Below are 15148 nucleotides of genomic sequence, written 5' to 3'. Positions count from 1 at the left end.
GTTTCAATGTAAAGTCATTAAAATTACAGTGCAAAGCACTGAGAAATGCAACCATCTCAGGTATGATGGGGTCACCGTGTCTGGAGGAACAGCTCACCATACCATACACTGCATCCGGTGAATCCACACAAGAGCGGCACATCGTCTAACCATTCATCAGTAAGCCTATCCATACTGTTGTTTACCACTGTTACTGTAGAGATGACGCTGCCGAAAAAATAAAACGACGACAAATTCGAAGAGTACTTGACGGCGAAGAGTAAAATGGACATTACCATTGTCAACAGCAAGTGCTGTGAATGAACTGAAAATGTTTCTTTCCAGAAAACACACACAGCGCACACCGTTGACGTTGACATTTGTTGTATTGCGTACATATTTTCACTGTAATACAGACACAAAGATAAATTTGGGCAAGATGTCAGACGAAAATGCCCCTGCTGTGCTGCCGAGACCACAGGTCCCTTATATCAAAATAGTCAGAAAATATCCCTGAAAAACTCAGTTTTATTGTTAGATTTCTGTTTCACCATATACAACAATTTTTGTTACAAGTTTCTAAGGTTTTTAGAGGGTATTTACTAGATAGTGGTCTGACGTCTGGAAACACACCATTTGGATATAAAATCGGAGATCGAATACGCACTGTCTGTGAAGACGTTGCCCTTGTCAGTGTCTCAGGTATTTATGACATAGCATATCATTTTCGCCGGCCTAAACAACAGCTGCGACAAACTGGTACGTTCGCAACTAGGGGGGTTGGTAGTCGTGCTCCACGGACGTGCCAAGCTCTCGAATTTGTGAAGGACACCCTTCGCTAAGTAGAAGAGAGCCAGACGGCGAGAACGTGAAACACAGCCCATGCCATAGAGCACTGAATGTAGAGCTCAATACCCTCACTTCGTGCATACCTTGAAGCGGGAGATTTGAAAGCGATCCGATCTTCAACCGCATTTTACCTCAAAACCTGCGAAATTAATGAAAGAGGAAAACAGAAACTTCTTGCAATAGAAATGAAAAACTAGAGGAGGAGCAGCGGAATCTTAAGACAGTATCATATAAGAAGTGAGGCAATACGGAGGAAAGTGGAAGATGGGAAGTCTGTTATAGACACAACGGGAACAACTATGTTACCTTGGTATGAAGATCCTGAAAGGATAGAGATTACAAGATGATCGAAACGAGTAGTGCAATGAATCCCCCTGGAATAAGTAAAAGAGTTAGACCAGCGAGAACATGCAAAGCACAGATCTGCAATATGGGGACTGGATGGACGATAGGCAGTGGGAAATAGGAAGCGAAAAACGGTGACAGCTGCAGTACCATTTGCATGTATACGATTCATTGCGGGACGTGAGTTTCTTATCACACGTTTACCTGCTAGGTCCCCTGTACAATCGTAAAATTTCGTAATAAAAATTGTCAGACACCTTGCATATAAAGCGTCCGTCCAAAAAGTTCTAGGACTCATTTTATTCGGGTGTATAGGCGATGTCAGTGCAGTAACTAAAGTGGCAGCTGGAACCAACCACACTGTAAATATTAGATGTGTTTTCGATCAGTCAATTTTGATCAGGTAGTGTTAAGTACAGGATGCACGGCTGAGGTGTGTCAACGTTGCAGTCTCAGAAATGGTAGTGGTAAAAAGTGTGTAGAAAGTTTGTCCTGTAAACCTTGATCCCCAAACAAATACAACGCTGTGAGTAGGCCTGCCGTGACTTAATTGAATTGCAAATCCTGCTATTTTCCGGAAAAAATCATCACAGGTAGAGGGACTTGGTGTTATGAATACAAAACGGGCGCAAAACGACAAATTGCAGAGATTCACATGAAGGGTCAATGCTTTGGCAACTAAACCGACATTGAAGCCAATGTGATACACGAGTTGACCATCGTCCCCAGAAGGAATTTTCTGACACCTCCGTATGGCTGTAGGATAGTTCTGTAGGTTCTATTCTAGTGGGTTGTGGTACGTAGTACAGCTGAAGCATTTAAATCGTCTTAACCTTTCTTTAGTTTTTTATTAATCCAGTTTCGAATCGTTTTGGACTGGCGGTGGTAATGCAGATGTAAGACTACTATGAATATATAATTTAAAAATATTTACGGAAGAGAAAAAGCAACCGTTTTTCATAAGATAAAAATTTGACATGTACCCGACATCACTACTGGAGGTCCATGATGGTTTTGGCACAAATGATTGTCATAGACAGTGTTTTAACTGCCGTATGATCGATACTTTATGTTAAGGTGTTCTGTCGCCGGCAGAGATTTACCGTAAATGTGTGAGCTGGTAGTGTTGACGACTGTCTGACTCAGCAACGTGCGCAGGTTGCGCGGCTCCAGCGGCGAGATCACGCTGCGCAGCCCCGCGGCCCAGCAGCAGCAGGCCAAGACGGCGGCGGAGGGTGCTTCCAGCAGCGCGCTGCTGTCCGGGGACGGCGCCGGCCTCGGCTGCGTCAGCCACCCCTGGCTCATCGAGCCGGAGGACTCGGCCAACAGCTTCCTCTACCTCAAGATCCGCGGCTTCGAGCTGCCCTACAACGCTCGGGAGGATGCCTGCCCCACGCTCAATCGCATCGTCGTTTATTCTGGCGTCGATACTCGCGACCCTAAGGTCTGTATATATAACTCATCAACCATTCTACTGCTGTCCCTTATCTTTAATCAATACCTAACAATTATACTCAACATGCAATGACAGACAAAAGAGGTGAAGCACCCAGAAGACGTGATTGGATGTCGTCAATGTAACTTTGTACATGTACACCATCAGCGGGTACGTAAATGATGAGAGCTGCAATTCTATGTGACAGGTAGAACCGTTACCAGAGTACAGTAGTGTTGTTGGTTTTTTAGCCTTTTAGGGTACGTAAGGACAGTCAGGCGTTAGGTGCACTGGTCGAATGGTGCAATATCCAGATTTGTGAGGTATTCCGTTGTCACAGTGGTCTGACGTTGGATCATATGGGAACGAGAAGGTAGGCATCCTATTCAAGGTACCAGTCGGCAAGGCCTGACCATCGTAATATGGAATCGTCGTATTGTGAACCTAGCACGTAATAGCCCCCTTCACATTAGAGCCTCTGCCATCCAAAAACAAGTGATGGACGCTCTGTAACATTCTTTGTCTTCCCGCATCATAGGCCGGAGACTAGCAACAGATGATCTAGAGAATTACAGTCCCATAGGCAGGCTGCCGTTAACACCAGATGGGAAATTGCGGCGTTTGGAGGGGTGGTACGACCGAGAAACATGGACTGCTGATGAATGGCGTCGCATTTTGTTCAGCTATGAATTTCATTTCTGCAGTGTCTGAATGACTATCGTTGGTGAGTATGGCGGGGACCCATTCCTCACACGTGTTTGAGAGGCACAGAGGTGTAACTCTTGATGTTGTGAAGGGACGAGAAGGAGCGACACATCGGGTATGACTTCCGGACGGCTCATAGTGGCTGCAGGAACTCCAACAGCACAACAGTACGTCATGGACACAGTTCGTCCTCATGCGTTACGTCTCAAGAACCATATACAGTAGTTGTTGGCCCGTTTGTCTCAAAGAGTGGATGTAACAGTACTTCGACAAAATTCTCAACCGAATCAGTGCATGTATCCAGACCATAGTGGGTGCAACGTAGTACTGGTAAGCCCACTGGTGATGCCAAGTTATTTGTAAACTTCAATCGCTTTTCTTCACTTAAATAACGTCACATACCCGTTCAGCATGATGAAGTTTCATTTCATTTTCGCTCCTCTTTGGGATACTTCACAATTTTTTTGCCAGACAGTCTGATACATTTCTCATAATCGAGTATTGGTTCACCCCCCCCTTATTTTGCACCTTTACTGCACCCCTCGCACCAGGGTAACTGTTCCTGGGCCGACTTTCGCATATAACCCACGTGCCAGGCGTTTCTTCTAGTAAGGATCTTCGTTAGACTTCCTTAATCTATTCTGCACTTCTTAATTCACCGTGCACTTAATAGTTAGCGTTCTTCGACAACACCGCAGGTCAAATACTTCCATTATCTTCGTCCCGGATTTCCAACGTATTGCTTTGATGTAATGCTGTGCTCCATACGAACACTTTCAAGAACATTCTCCTCAGGGAACTGCTGCAGAGGTAAGTTTTCTTAGGCTGTATTAATCTACTTTTGACTCTTCCTTTGCTTCAGCACTCCTGCATAATCTTGCATCGTTGGTACGAAATCTTTTTTCACTTATTTTACGAGTGTGTCGCTCCCTATTTTGATGTTGAGTAAATCGTTACTCTCTTTCCTACTACTCTTCATTACCTACCACTTCGCTTTGATTATCATTCAGCTATACACTGTGCTCACTATGCAATCCGTTATTTTCAACAGATTCCCGATTTTTACACAATCCAATCCAGCCACTATCGCGAATGGTGATGGTGATGATGGTGATGATGATGATGATGATGATGATGATGATGAAATGTTGAGGACAACACAAACAACCAGTACTCGGGCAGAGAAAATGCCCAACCCGGCCGGGAATCGAAACCGGGACCCCGTGAGAGCAAGGAAGCCTGCTACACTTTCTCCCTCTCAGAGAAACATTTCTTTCACAACATTTCCGAGTTTTACTGTAAATTGCGTTGTACACAAACGACGACTTAACATATAAGAGACCGACGAGCCGACAGTGTGGCTTAGCAGCTTAAGGCCGACTAACGTTGGAGAAATGGAATGCAAGACCACCGGCGGGCTCAGCGCAGTGTCTGGCCTGTTGTACTATGTTCATGTGACAATGGAGACGAAGCTCGAGCTAAAGACAGTCATGGCCTATCCATCTAACACATTCTCTGCTATTTTCGCGAAATGCTTCAGCGCTTCGTTCTTGACACTGGCAAGTCTTATATAAACGCATTTGCAATTCCTAAAACTCTAAGATTCCAGAGGCTAAATGAACGTAGTTCCACTGAAAAGAACGTAGCAGATTCAATATCTCGACAGATAGAGGTATTAAGAGTATTTAGCGTACCGACAAATATCCCTTATCCTTTTAGGCTCTGTATCTATACCTCTTCGAGATCTCTTATTATTCCTTTTTCTTCTGTGAGGACTTCATCAAATACAATAATAAAGTGTTAAAGACGTGACGAATATAACAGATAAGTGTAAAATAGGATACATTTGTTATGACTTAGAACATTTTTAGAATACGTCTTCGAAGCAGTTTCAGAAACGACTGCGTACAAATTTACAGCTGACATTTAATACGTTCCTTCTCGTCTGCCGCCTGGGAGTCCGTGTAGCGTAGGGTAAAGTACCACTCTCGGACAGTGCGCGCTCTCTTAGCACTGTGAAGTGCGCAACACAAATCATACGATGCATTGCCCCTAGGTTAATTTCGAAGTGTTTGTTGAGGGGCTCCGATTAGTCCTATGCTTTGCTACTACTTTCATGGTAAACCAGGGTCGCCAAACTCGCTTTAATCCACTAGGCAGGGTTGAAATTGACTTTACTCTTGTATCACTAGTCAATGCCCTATTGCAAGCCAGCTGCATTCAAAAGACTCTCAGATCCGACAAGTAAGTCAGAAAACTAGGTGCTCAGTTACCGTACCTTCTGCAGCAAGTCTCCAGCATCTCATCCACAAACAGAATAACAATCTAAAGTTTAAAAAATAGAGAGACACGTACAAAAACACCATAAGTTTCCCGCTGAATGAATGCCATTTATGGTCTTAGCTAAGAACTCGCCAAGGACACCTCATTCTTGTGATACACAAACTTCAGCTGGCTGAAGTCTCAATTTACTGAGGTTATGCCTCTGCCCATCTCTCAAGCGCTCTCTCGTTTCGTCACACAGCTTGTCACAAAGTCCTCAGACCGTTGAGCCATTCATCGCCATGCACAAGTGACGCATCTGCCAACTCTTCCACTTTTCCGTAACGTAAAAATAACTTTATTCATTTACTCCAGACTTCATACAAGCGATTGTCGTAAAACCACAGCTGCGCCCCACAGGTCTCACAACTCCTGACTCACCCTCGCGAGAGCTGCAGACTGACTGCCGATCTTGTGAGTTATCAAACGAGAACTTCAAGGTGCAGGCCTTTCGGTTTATTAGACGGCGGGGCAGAATGTAGGTACTTCAGTTGGCTACAGAACGGGATATCATCACCACTGAACTTAACGTAAGGGTTATAAATGAGCAGGCACAGACAACAGACATGTTCAAGAAACATTTCTTAAATGTAGTAGGAAATATATGGATAAAGATTCCAGGGGAAAAATCGTATTGTGAGTTGAAAAAGCAACTCTCATAAAATTCAGTCATATGAAGGTATCACAAACTTACCCTTCTTAAACTAAGAAAGTTGTATATTCTCCCAAAACTAATACCCCATCTACATTCGAAGGTGTTCCAACATAACGACCCTTGTATAACACAAAACATGTGATGCATCAGCAACTAGAGGCATTTTTCCAGACAGATTGAAATATACCATTGTTAAACCTCTGTGTAAGAAGGGTGATAGAGATGTCAATAACTACTGACCTGTTTCACTACTGACACAGTTTCCAAAATTTTTTGAGAAGCCGACTTATTCTAAAACAGTGTTGTACCGAATCAAAAATAATATCCAAACTAAATCACAGTTTGGATTTCATAAGCGTTTCTTAGCTAAGAACACCGTTTACACGTTCACTACCAAATTTTATAAGCGCTAGCTAATAAAATCGTACCGACTGATATTTTCGGTGACCTCTCTAAGACATTTAACGCTGTGAGTCACAATATTCTTCTAGATAAACTTACGTCTTATGGAATTGATGGCGTAGCCAACCAGTGGATAAAGTCATGTCTAACCATAGGAATGCCGATTGTTGTACTTAGTCTTTCAAACACTGTAGTCAGGGGAGATTCTGTCTGGAGAGAAATCACGTATGGGATTCCCCACAGCTCAGTCTTAGGCCCACTTTTGTTTCTCATATACATAAATGATCTTGTGCCTAATATAAAACAACCCTTTTGTAGATGACACTAGTACTGTAATCAAGTCAAGCATATAACGGCAACAGAGGAAATAATAAACAGTATTCTTAAAAGTACCATTCTCAGTTTCAAAACGACACAGCATATTCAGTTCTGCATATCTAGAGATTGTAACCCAGTGATAAGTGTATTACTTGGTGAGCAAATAAAAGATACGACAGATACTTCCAAATTTTACATGATCATGTTGATGAGAATATAACTGAAATTAGCATATTTCGGAACTTCTAAATCAACTCAGTTCAGCCACAATTCCACTAGCAATCCTTGCAAATCTTGATGAGAAACAAATAAGTATGTTGATGTATTTTGCATCTATTAAAGTGAGTAATGGGATAATGTTATGGGGTAAGTGACCTTTCAGAAAGGAAGTGTTTATTTGTCAATAACTTGCTATAAGTGGTAGTAACGTACTATCTTCCTGTAGATACGTGTTTAAGGAGTTAGCCATTTTGACTAATGCTCACAGCATATTTATTTTCTCATCGAGTTTGTTGTAAATAATTCACTGCAATTCAAAAGGCACATGGATGCACATAATTAAGATACCAGAAGGAAACAGTGTCATTCATTACTCGACACTAAGTATGTCTTTAGCACAATAAGGGGTGCACAGTGCTGCAACCAAAATTTTTGATAAGTTACCCATTGATATAAAACGTTTATTAGGCAGCAAAGCCAAATTTAAAAATTAACTGACAAAGTATCTCCTTGACAACGCCTCCGGTTTTGCAGACTAACTTCTATTATTGGAATGTGTAAAAAGACGGGAATAGGGGTTACTAACTTACACAAGTATATTTTAAAAAAACGTTTTTAATGGTCAGCTGGTAGCCACATTTACAAATTAATCTGTTATGTAAATGTAAAAATACTTGTTCCACGTTATTACGATTTACCATGCTAATAATCCTTGGAACATAAAACTAAGAGTTACTGAGATGTAAGCATGACACACACTGAGGTGACAAGCCATAGGATAGCTATATGCACATATACACATGGCGGTAGCATCGCTTACACAAGGTATAAAAGAGTAGTACATTGGTGGAGATGTCATTTGTACCCACGTGTACACGTGAAAAGGTTGCCCACGCGATTATGGCCGCACTACGGAAATTAACCGACTGTGAACGAAGAAAAGTAGTTGGAGCTAGACGCATGGAACATTCAATATCCGAAATCCTTAAGGAATTCAGTATTCCGAGATCCATGGCTCTGTGACCTCAAGATCAATGGCACATCGTAACGGAACTGAAAACAGTAAAGAAGCGTACTTAAACTGTTCTAACCTTACAAATTACTGAACATGAGGTCACTGCCCAGTCGACAGGAGTATATTACAGACAATAATTTCTCCAACATATGAGAAAATTAAGGAGACCAGGAGGATTGAAGAATGTAGACGTTGCCGTGACAGCATCAGAAAGTTTAGCGTTACCTGAGTGGCTGCATGAGCGACTTCGTGGTTCGGTTGTATTCGTCCTTTGAAGCTGTCATCGAAATAACTACTAATCGATTTATGCCAGCGCGTGTGCAGTAATATGGTTGTGTGAGTTAGTCGTCGAACAGGCAGCCCTTCCTAGACATCTAGGCCTAAACTAGATGTGGACGAGAAGCTGACTAGTCTGTCGCGAAACCCCTTTTGAATTTTTTCCGGTAGCCCAAAACGTTAGAGCCTCTGCTCTCTTTGGCTGCTATTTTAAGCCTCTGCTCCCAAAGGCAGCACTGGGCACTCCAACGTGGCACAATTTTTTTTTGACCAAACTAACTGTGCCTTTAACAGCAGTTCTGGAAGGGCCAGTCGAGTATCGTGATGTTACCAAGCACTTGCGCCTCCTAAGTGCCAATTTCACCTTGCAGGTGTATACCCGTACATAAAAGCATTAAAGTTCCTACAAACAATTTGTTTTTAATGAAATCCTCAATCTTGGCAACAGCAACTTCTTACAACAACTACATAATGACACATAAATCAGCAAACAACCTCGATCGACCTCGTATCATGCAAGCAGTTGATATGCAAAATTGTCGGCTCTACTAATTACCGGAGTTTCTGAATTAATTTTTAGCCCCAAAATTTGTTTAATAGAGATAAGTACCAGATTTTTTGTAATTACTTGGTGTCCCCTCACAAACAGTCTGGAGCTATGAAAGGCCAGGTACGTACTAGGGAAATGGAACACTGGGTTGTTTGCGACTGAGTGTGTTTGATCTGACACACAGTCATTAGTCTGTACTTCAATTTTTCCGGCTGGTACTTATATTAAAAACAAAATCTGAAGATAGGGCGCCAAGTTGGAACGCCCGACTTGCTTGGAGTGAGGTGGCCACCGAGAACCTGTCCTTCTCGACCAGCGCGGCGCCGGTATCAACGACGGTGCGTGCAATCAACTGCTGAGGGTACAGGCTGAACGGAAATTGAAAACTCTCACTCTGAATCAGAGATACGAGTAAGCAGTTTTATCTCACTTCACTGCTACGGTCGCAGGTTCGAATCCTGCCTCGGGCATGGATGTGTGTGATGTCCTTAGGTTAGTTAGGTTTAACTAGTTCTAAGTTCTAGGGGACTGATGCCCTCAGATGTTAAGTCCCATAGTGCTCAGAGCCATTTGAAACAATTTTTTTACTGTCAGTGTTGATGAGGCTGCTGCCTGTTTAGTGTTTGGTCAGACTAGTGCTTGTTTACTAGCTTCATCAGGGTAGTGTCTGTATACTCATAAAAGGTGTAAGATGAAGTAGTGTGTAACCTAGGTACCGACGACCTTCGCAGTTTGGTCGCATTCGAACTTACCACAAATTTCCAAAACTCCAGGCGGAAGCAAACCATTGCACGAAGAACCGGTACCATCTTCTAAGGAATGTTTGAAAGACTTTCTTCATAGATTGGTATCCGGATCACTCTAGAGACGTGCAACAGGTACCGAGAACAAAACAGTTCTGAAAATATCTTTTTTGAAAAGTAGGCACAATGTTTTCCACTTGGACTCTTTAATAGAGATAGCCATGTTAATGTGACTGCAGCTCAGCACAGATTGACGTCTTGAACTCGATAGTGACAGACCGTGTGGTGCGAGAAGTGCGCATTCGGATACTGTGTACATCACCCTATTGCCGCTTGTCCGCATTTTATGTTGTGTGATCGGAGGCTGAAGAAAAAGACTCTCATAGATAACGATTTACTTTCATTTTTTATAAAATTTGTGACGTATTTACTACAGTGATACATTTGTAAGTAGGCTGTTAAGGGTTTTATGTTGGTAACACCACGTATCGCTCTACATGAAAATCACTGACTGTGCTGTGTGAAGTCTGTGGCTGGTTTGCATCATATCTAACTTTTGAAGATTTTGTTCCATTGTGTCTAACTTTTGCTGTGTTTGTCTCTGATTTTGTTTCATTTGTTGCATTAATTGCAATAATAATGTATTAGTGTCTGGAATCTGTTCCCTTATGCTTTTCGGCAGTGCATTTGGACCGGCAACATTCACATTTTGACAAGCAGAAACTGTGTCTTGACTTATTTGAGAAAACGGTGAGGACCCAAAACCTGAAACTACAGTATTTGCAAGATTGTGTCCTGTCATTTGCGTTTCTAGGCGCTACAGTCTGGAGCCGAGTGAACGCTACGGTCGCAGGTTCGAATTGTGCCTCGGGCATGCATGTGTGTGATGTACTTAGGTTAGTTAGGTTTAATTTGTTCTAAGTTCTAGGCGACTCATGTCCTCAGAAGTAACGTCGCATAGTGCTCAGAGTCATTTGAACCATTTTGTCCTGTCATTTCGGATTCCTGGGCGAGCTGTTGCCGACCGATCGATCGATAATGCTTTCCTGTTCACTAATTGTTTCACTGTCTACACTATTATTTGCCGCCCGCTCCATTTCCCTATTACCAAATTACTACGTTGAATGTCTGTTAACTCATAACACGGTTGTGCTGATAAGCTATAATCGTCGTCACTATCATTTCTCAATTTAGTTTGGAGCCTAGTATTACGTTTTTCACACGCCATAATTATCACGTACTTCACGCGATAACAAGAAAAGCATAATTTGAAGAAACAAGAAAACACATTAACATAGCACTGACTACAACTACAAAGGAAATTCTCTCTATAATTACGCGCTAGAAATAAACAATAGCTACACTAATTACACAAACTACAAGAAAAAACCAGAAAATTCCAGTGAGGTATCCTTGGCTAACGGTCGACATATGAAACGTCCCCTTAGGAAAATTAATGAAGTACTGTGCTGATAAACCTCTTTCGTTATTTGATTTTCAAACAGCTGAGCAAAACTCAACGTACTCAGACATTACTCTCTTTACTTATTCTGATCAACACTAAACTGACACACAATATATATATATATATATATATATATATATATATATATATATATATATATATGCAGGGTGCTATTCTCCCATGGAGACGATCGTAGAGATGCTGGATGTAGTCCTGTGGAACGGCTTGCAATGCCATTTCCACCTGGCGCCTCAGTTGGACCAGCGTTCGTGCTGGACGTGCAGACCAAATGAGACGACGCTGCATCCAGTAACAAACATGCTCAATAGGGGACAGATCCGGAGATCTTGCTGACCAGGGTAGTTGACTTACACCTTCTAGAGCACGTTGGGTGGCACGGGATACACGCGGACGTGCATTGTCCTGTTGGAACAGCAAGTTCCCTTGCCGGTCTAGGAATGGTAGAACGATGGGTTCGATGACGGTTTGGATGTACCGTGCACTATTCAGTGTCCCCTCGACGATCACCAGAGGTGTACGGCCAGTGTAGGAGATCGCTCCCCACACCATGATGCCGAGTGTTGGAGCTGTGTGCCTCGGTCGTCAGCAGTCCTGATTGTGGCGCTCAGCTGCACGGCGCCAAACACGCATACGACCATCATTGGCACCAAGGCAGAAGCGACTCTCATCGCTGAAGACGACACGTCTCCATTCGTCCCTCCATTCACGCCTGTCACGACACTACTGGAGGCGGGCTGCACGATGTTGGGGCGTGAGCGGAAGACGGCCTAACGGTGTGCGGGACTGTAGCCCAGCTTCATGGAGACGGTTGCGAATGGTCCTCGCCGATACCCCAGGAGTAACAGTGTCCCTAATTTGCTGGGAAGTGGCGGTGCGGTCCCCTACGACACTGCGTAGGATCCTACGGTCTTGGCGTGCATCCTGCGTCGCTGCGGTCCGGTCCCAGGTAGACGGGCACGTGCACCTTCCGCCGACCACTGGCGACAACATCGATGTACTGTGGAGACCTCACGCCCCACGTGTTGAGCAATTCGGCGGTACGTCCACCCGGCCTCCCGCATGCCCACTATACGCCCTCGCTCAAAGTCCGTCAACTGCACAAACGGTTCACGTACACATTGTCGCGGCATGCTACCAGTGTTAAAGACTGCGATGGAGCTCCGTATGCCACGGCAAACTGGCTGACACTGACGGCGGCGGTGCACAAATTCTGCGCAGCTAGCGCCATTCGACGGCCAACACCGCGGTTCCTGGTGTGTCCGCTGTGCCGTGCGTGTTATCACTGCTTGTACAGCCCTCTCGCAGTGTCCGGAGCAAGTATGGTGGGTCTGACACACCGGTGTCAATGTGTTCTTTTTTCCATTTCCAGGAGTGTATATATATATTTGTTGCGCACCACTGTCTCACTTTCAATAATCCCTACGAAAGAATGCCCCTGACTAACAATAACCTACACCTTTCATGAATCTCCTTACTCGAACTACAGCAATAAAGCGAGCGCCAATAAAAGATTCTAACTACTGAAGGCACTAACTACTGATAGGCATAGTTAGCAAATGAAAGATTTTGATAGAGAACAAACAACGTATTTACCTCAATAATATTCTAAAGTCATCAGATATATATTAGTTCATGATATACAGTATTACAAATGTACTCTTTCTGATGGAAAAACGTCCAGATCGTCCGCTCTCAAAATTCTGCCATCACTCTCTCTCTCCGCATCCACCACTGCTGGCGGCTCACCTCCAACTGCGCAACGCTATGCGCTGTTCACATCCAATTGCCCAACACTACAATAGCGATTATTCCAACAGTGGAAAGAAGCCACAGACTTTTCACATCACAGTCAGTGATTTTCATATAGAGCGCTACGTGGCGTTACCAACATAAAAACCTAAACAGCCTACTTACACATTTAATTTGTGGTTTGCAGTATTTCATCAATATAATGGTTTAAGTTCTACTTTCCCGCAATGCTTAAGTGTTGCTAAACGTGTTTGTAAAAAATCGTCTTCGCAGCTGAGGTCGCTCACACTTTCTTATGTGGTGACGCTCGACTCTGATATTCGCCACTTTGAATCTCCGGGGAGGAAAATGTTCACTCCAGTATTTGGTCAGTGGGAGAGAGGCGATGGCGTAAGGTTTCTAATGACTGGTCTTTACACCAGTGTCCTGGATTAAACTCGAAACCTCTACGGAAGATTCCTAAATTGAGAGCCCATTACACAGTTGATGGTGATCCGCCCGTCGGACGAGGGCGTTAAATTCGACGGCCATTCGAGAGGAAAAGTCTATATGCTGGCACCAGATTTCATACTGACCCCTTCACCTTCATTCATAATAACACAAATCCACCAGTACACTGTCCAAGCACTGGTCAGTCTTTTACATGACACAGATAAGCAGCTGACACTTCATAACAGGTCGGAGGGATGCAACGCCAAGCCATCTCCATTAGTACCCTGCCTAGGATGTTGACGATGTATTCCTAGATCTACTCCCATACGCTCATTTCACATATAAAACTTTAAAAATTTGCTAAATCTGCGAAAAAATCTTAAGAAAGTTAGTTTTAGCTGTGTGGGGCGCACGTTCTCTGAAAGTTTTGCCAGGGCCGCAGAATGACCTCTGTAGCTTAGTTTCCAGCATGCGGGCAGTGACTGTGAGGCGGCGTCCTGCAGGTGGTGTGTCCGGTGGAGGCGGCGGGCGGCCGGCGCGAGCTGCAGGTGTTCTCGGAAGGCTGGGAGCGCACCGCCACCTCCACCGCCTCCGCCGCCGCCGGTGCCAACGCTTCCGGCACCGTCGCCGCCCAAGCGGGGCCGCCGACACCGCTGCTGCTGGCGCCGCACGCGCGCAGCTTCATCGTCGAGTTCCTGGAGCGGCAGCCCGGCAGTTACGCCGTCACCTGGATGGAGGTGTCGCGCCGGCCCCTCCTCTCCGCTTCCAGCTACTTCGTCATGTCCGTCGCTGCCCCAGAATGTCCGTACAGGTGCGTCTCGACTCCATTTCGCTCTAAAAATGAACGACTTCTGTCAATATGTCACTACCTGGTCCCTCCATACCTACGGTAATCTCACCACTGCACAGATTTGCATTGTATTTCTAATCTGTAGCTACATTACAACCTGTATTCGATACGTCATCATATAGTGCATGGTGGAGTGTCCTTCCTTTACCCGAATTGGGTTCTTTCTTATCATCTGTTGCAAATTCCAGTTCCTCTCCTGTGCCCACTTCTTCATATTATTTCTGGGTAGTACTTGCACACAACGTCCTCCGTCACATGCTGGGCATATACAAATCTAAAAACTTTGTTTACTTTTCCCGACGTCATCCTTTAGTAGAAGCAGAGCAGCAGCTTAACGTGGCATCGACTCAAGAAGTCTTGCTGCCTCTGTAGCCGTCCTTTGCGAATATGTTGCCGATGCAGGATTTTGCGCACGAACTGTCCTCTTGATAATGTCTTATGAATATTCTATGCGATTCACGTAGGGCAATTTGGATGGCTAAATCACTCGCTCCAACTATCCAGAATATTCTTCAAACACATCACGAAAAGTTTTGGCCCGTGGCATCGCTCATTATCATCCATAAAATTTCCATCGCTGTTTGGAAATGAAGTCCATGAAAATGGTTTGCAAGTAGCCGACATAATCCACAGTCAGTGATCGGTTCAGTTGGACCAGAGGATCAAGTCCGCTCCATACAAACACAGACTACACCATTAGGAGCTACCACCAGCTTCCAAAGTGCCTTGTTGGCAATTTGGGCCCATGGCTTCGTGGGGTTTGTGCCACACTCGAACCCTACTACCAGTTCTTATCAAATGAAGTCGGGACTCAGATG

The 15148-nt window shown here is 44.2% G+C and overlaps 1 protein-coding gene across 1 annotated transcript in view; it reads left to right on the top strand.

Annotated features, from left to right (window-relative positions):
- Positions 1–15148, top strand: part of LOC126351067 (uncharacterized) — a 556744-nt gene that overhangs the window by 536298 nt on the left and 5298 nt on the right. The window contains exons 8-9 of the mRNA XM_050002572.1: positions 2332–2617; positions 13984–14291. Of these exons, the coding sequence (XP_049858529.1) occupies positions 2332–2617; positions 13984–14291 (594 nt within the window). The remainder of the gene's footprint in view (positions 1–2331; positions 2618–13983; positions 14292–15148) is intronic.

Source organism: Schistocerca gregaria, chromosome 1, assembly GCF_023897955.1.
Source record: "Schistocerca gregaria isolate iqSchGreg1 chromosome 1, iqSchGreg1.2, whole genome shotgun sequence".
Classification (NCBI taxonomy): Eukaryota; Metazoa; Arthropoda; class Insecta; order Orthoptera; family Acrididae; genus Schistocerca; species Schistocerca gregaria.
This window is presented reverse-complemented; position numbering and strand designations above follow the sequence as displayed.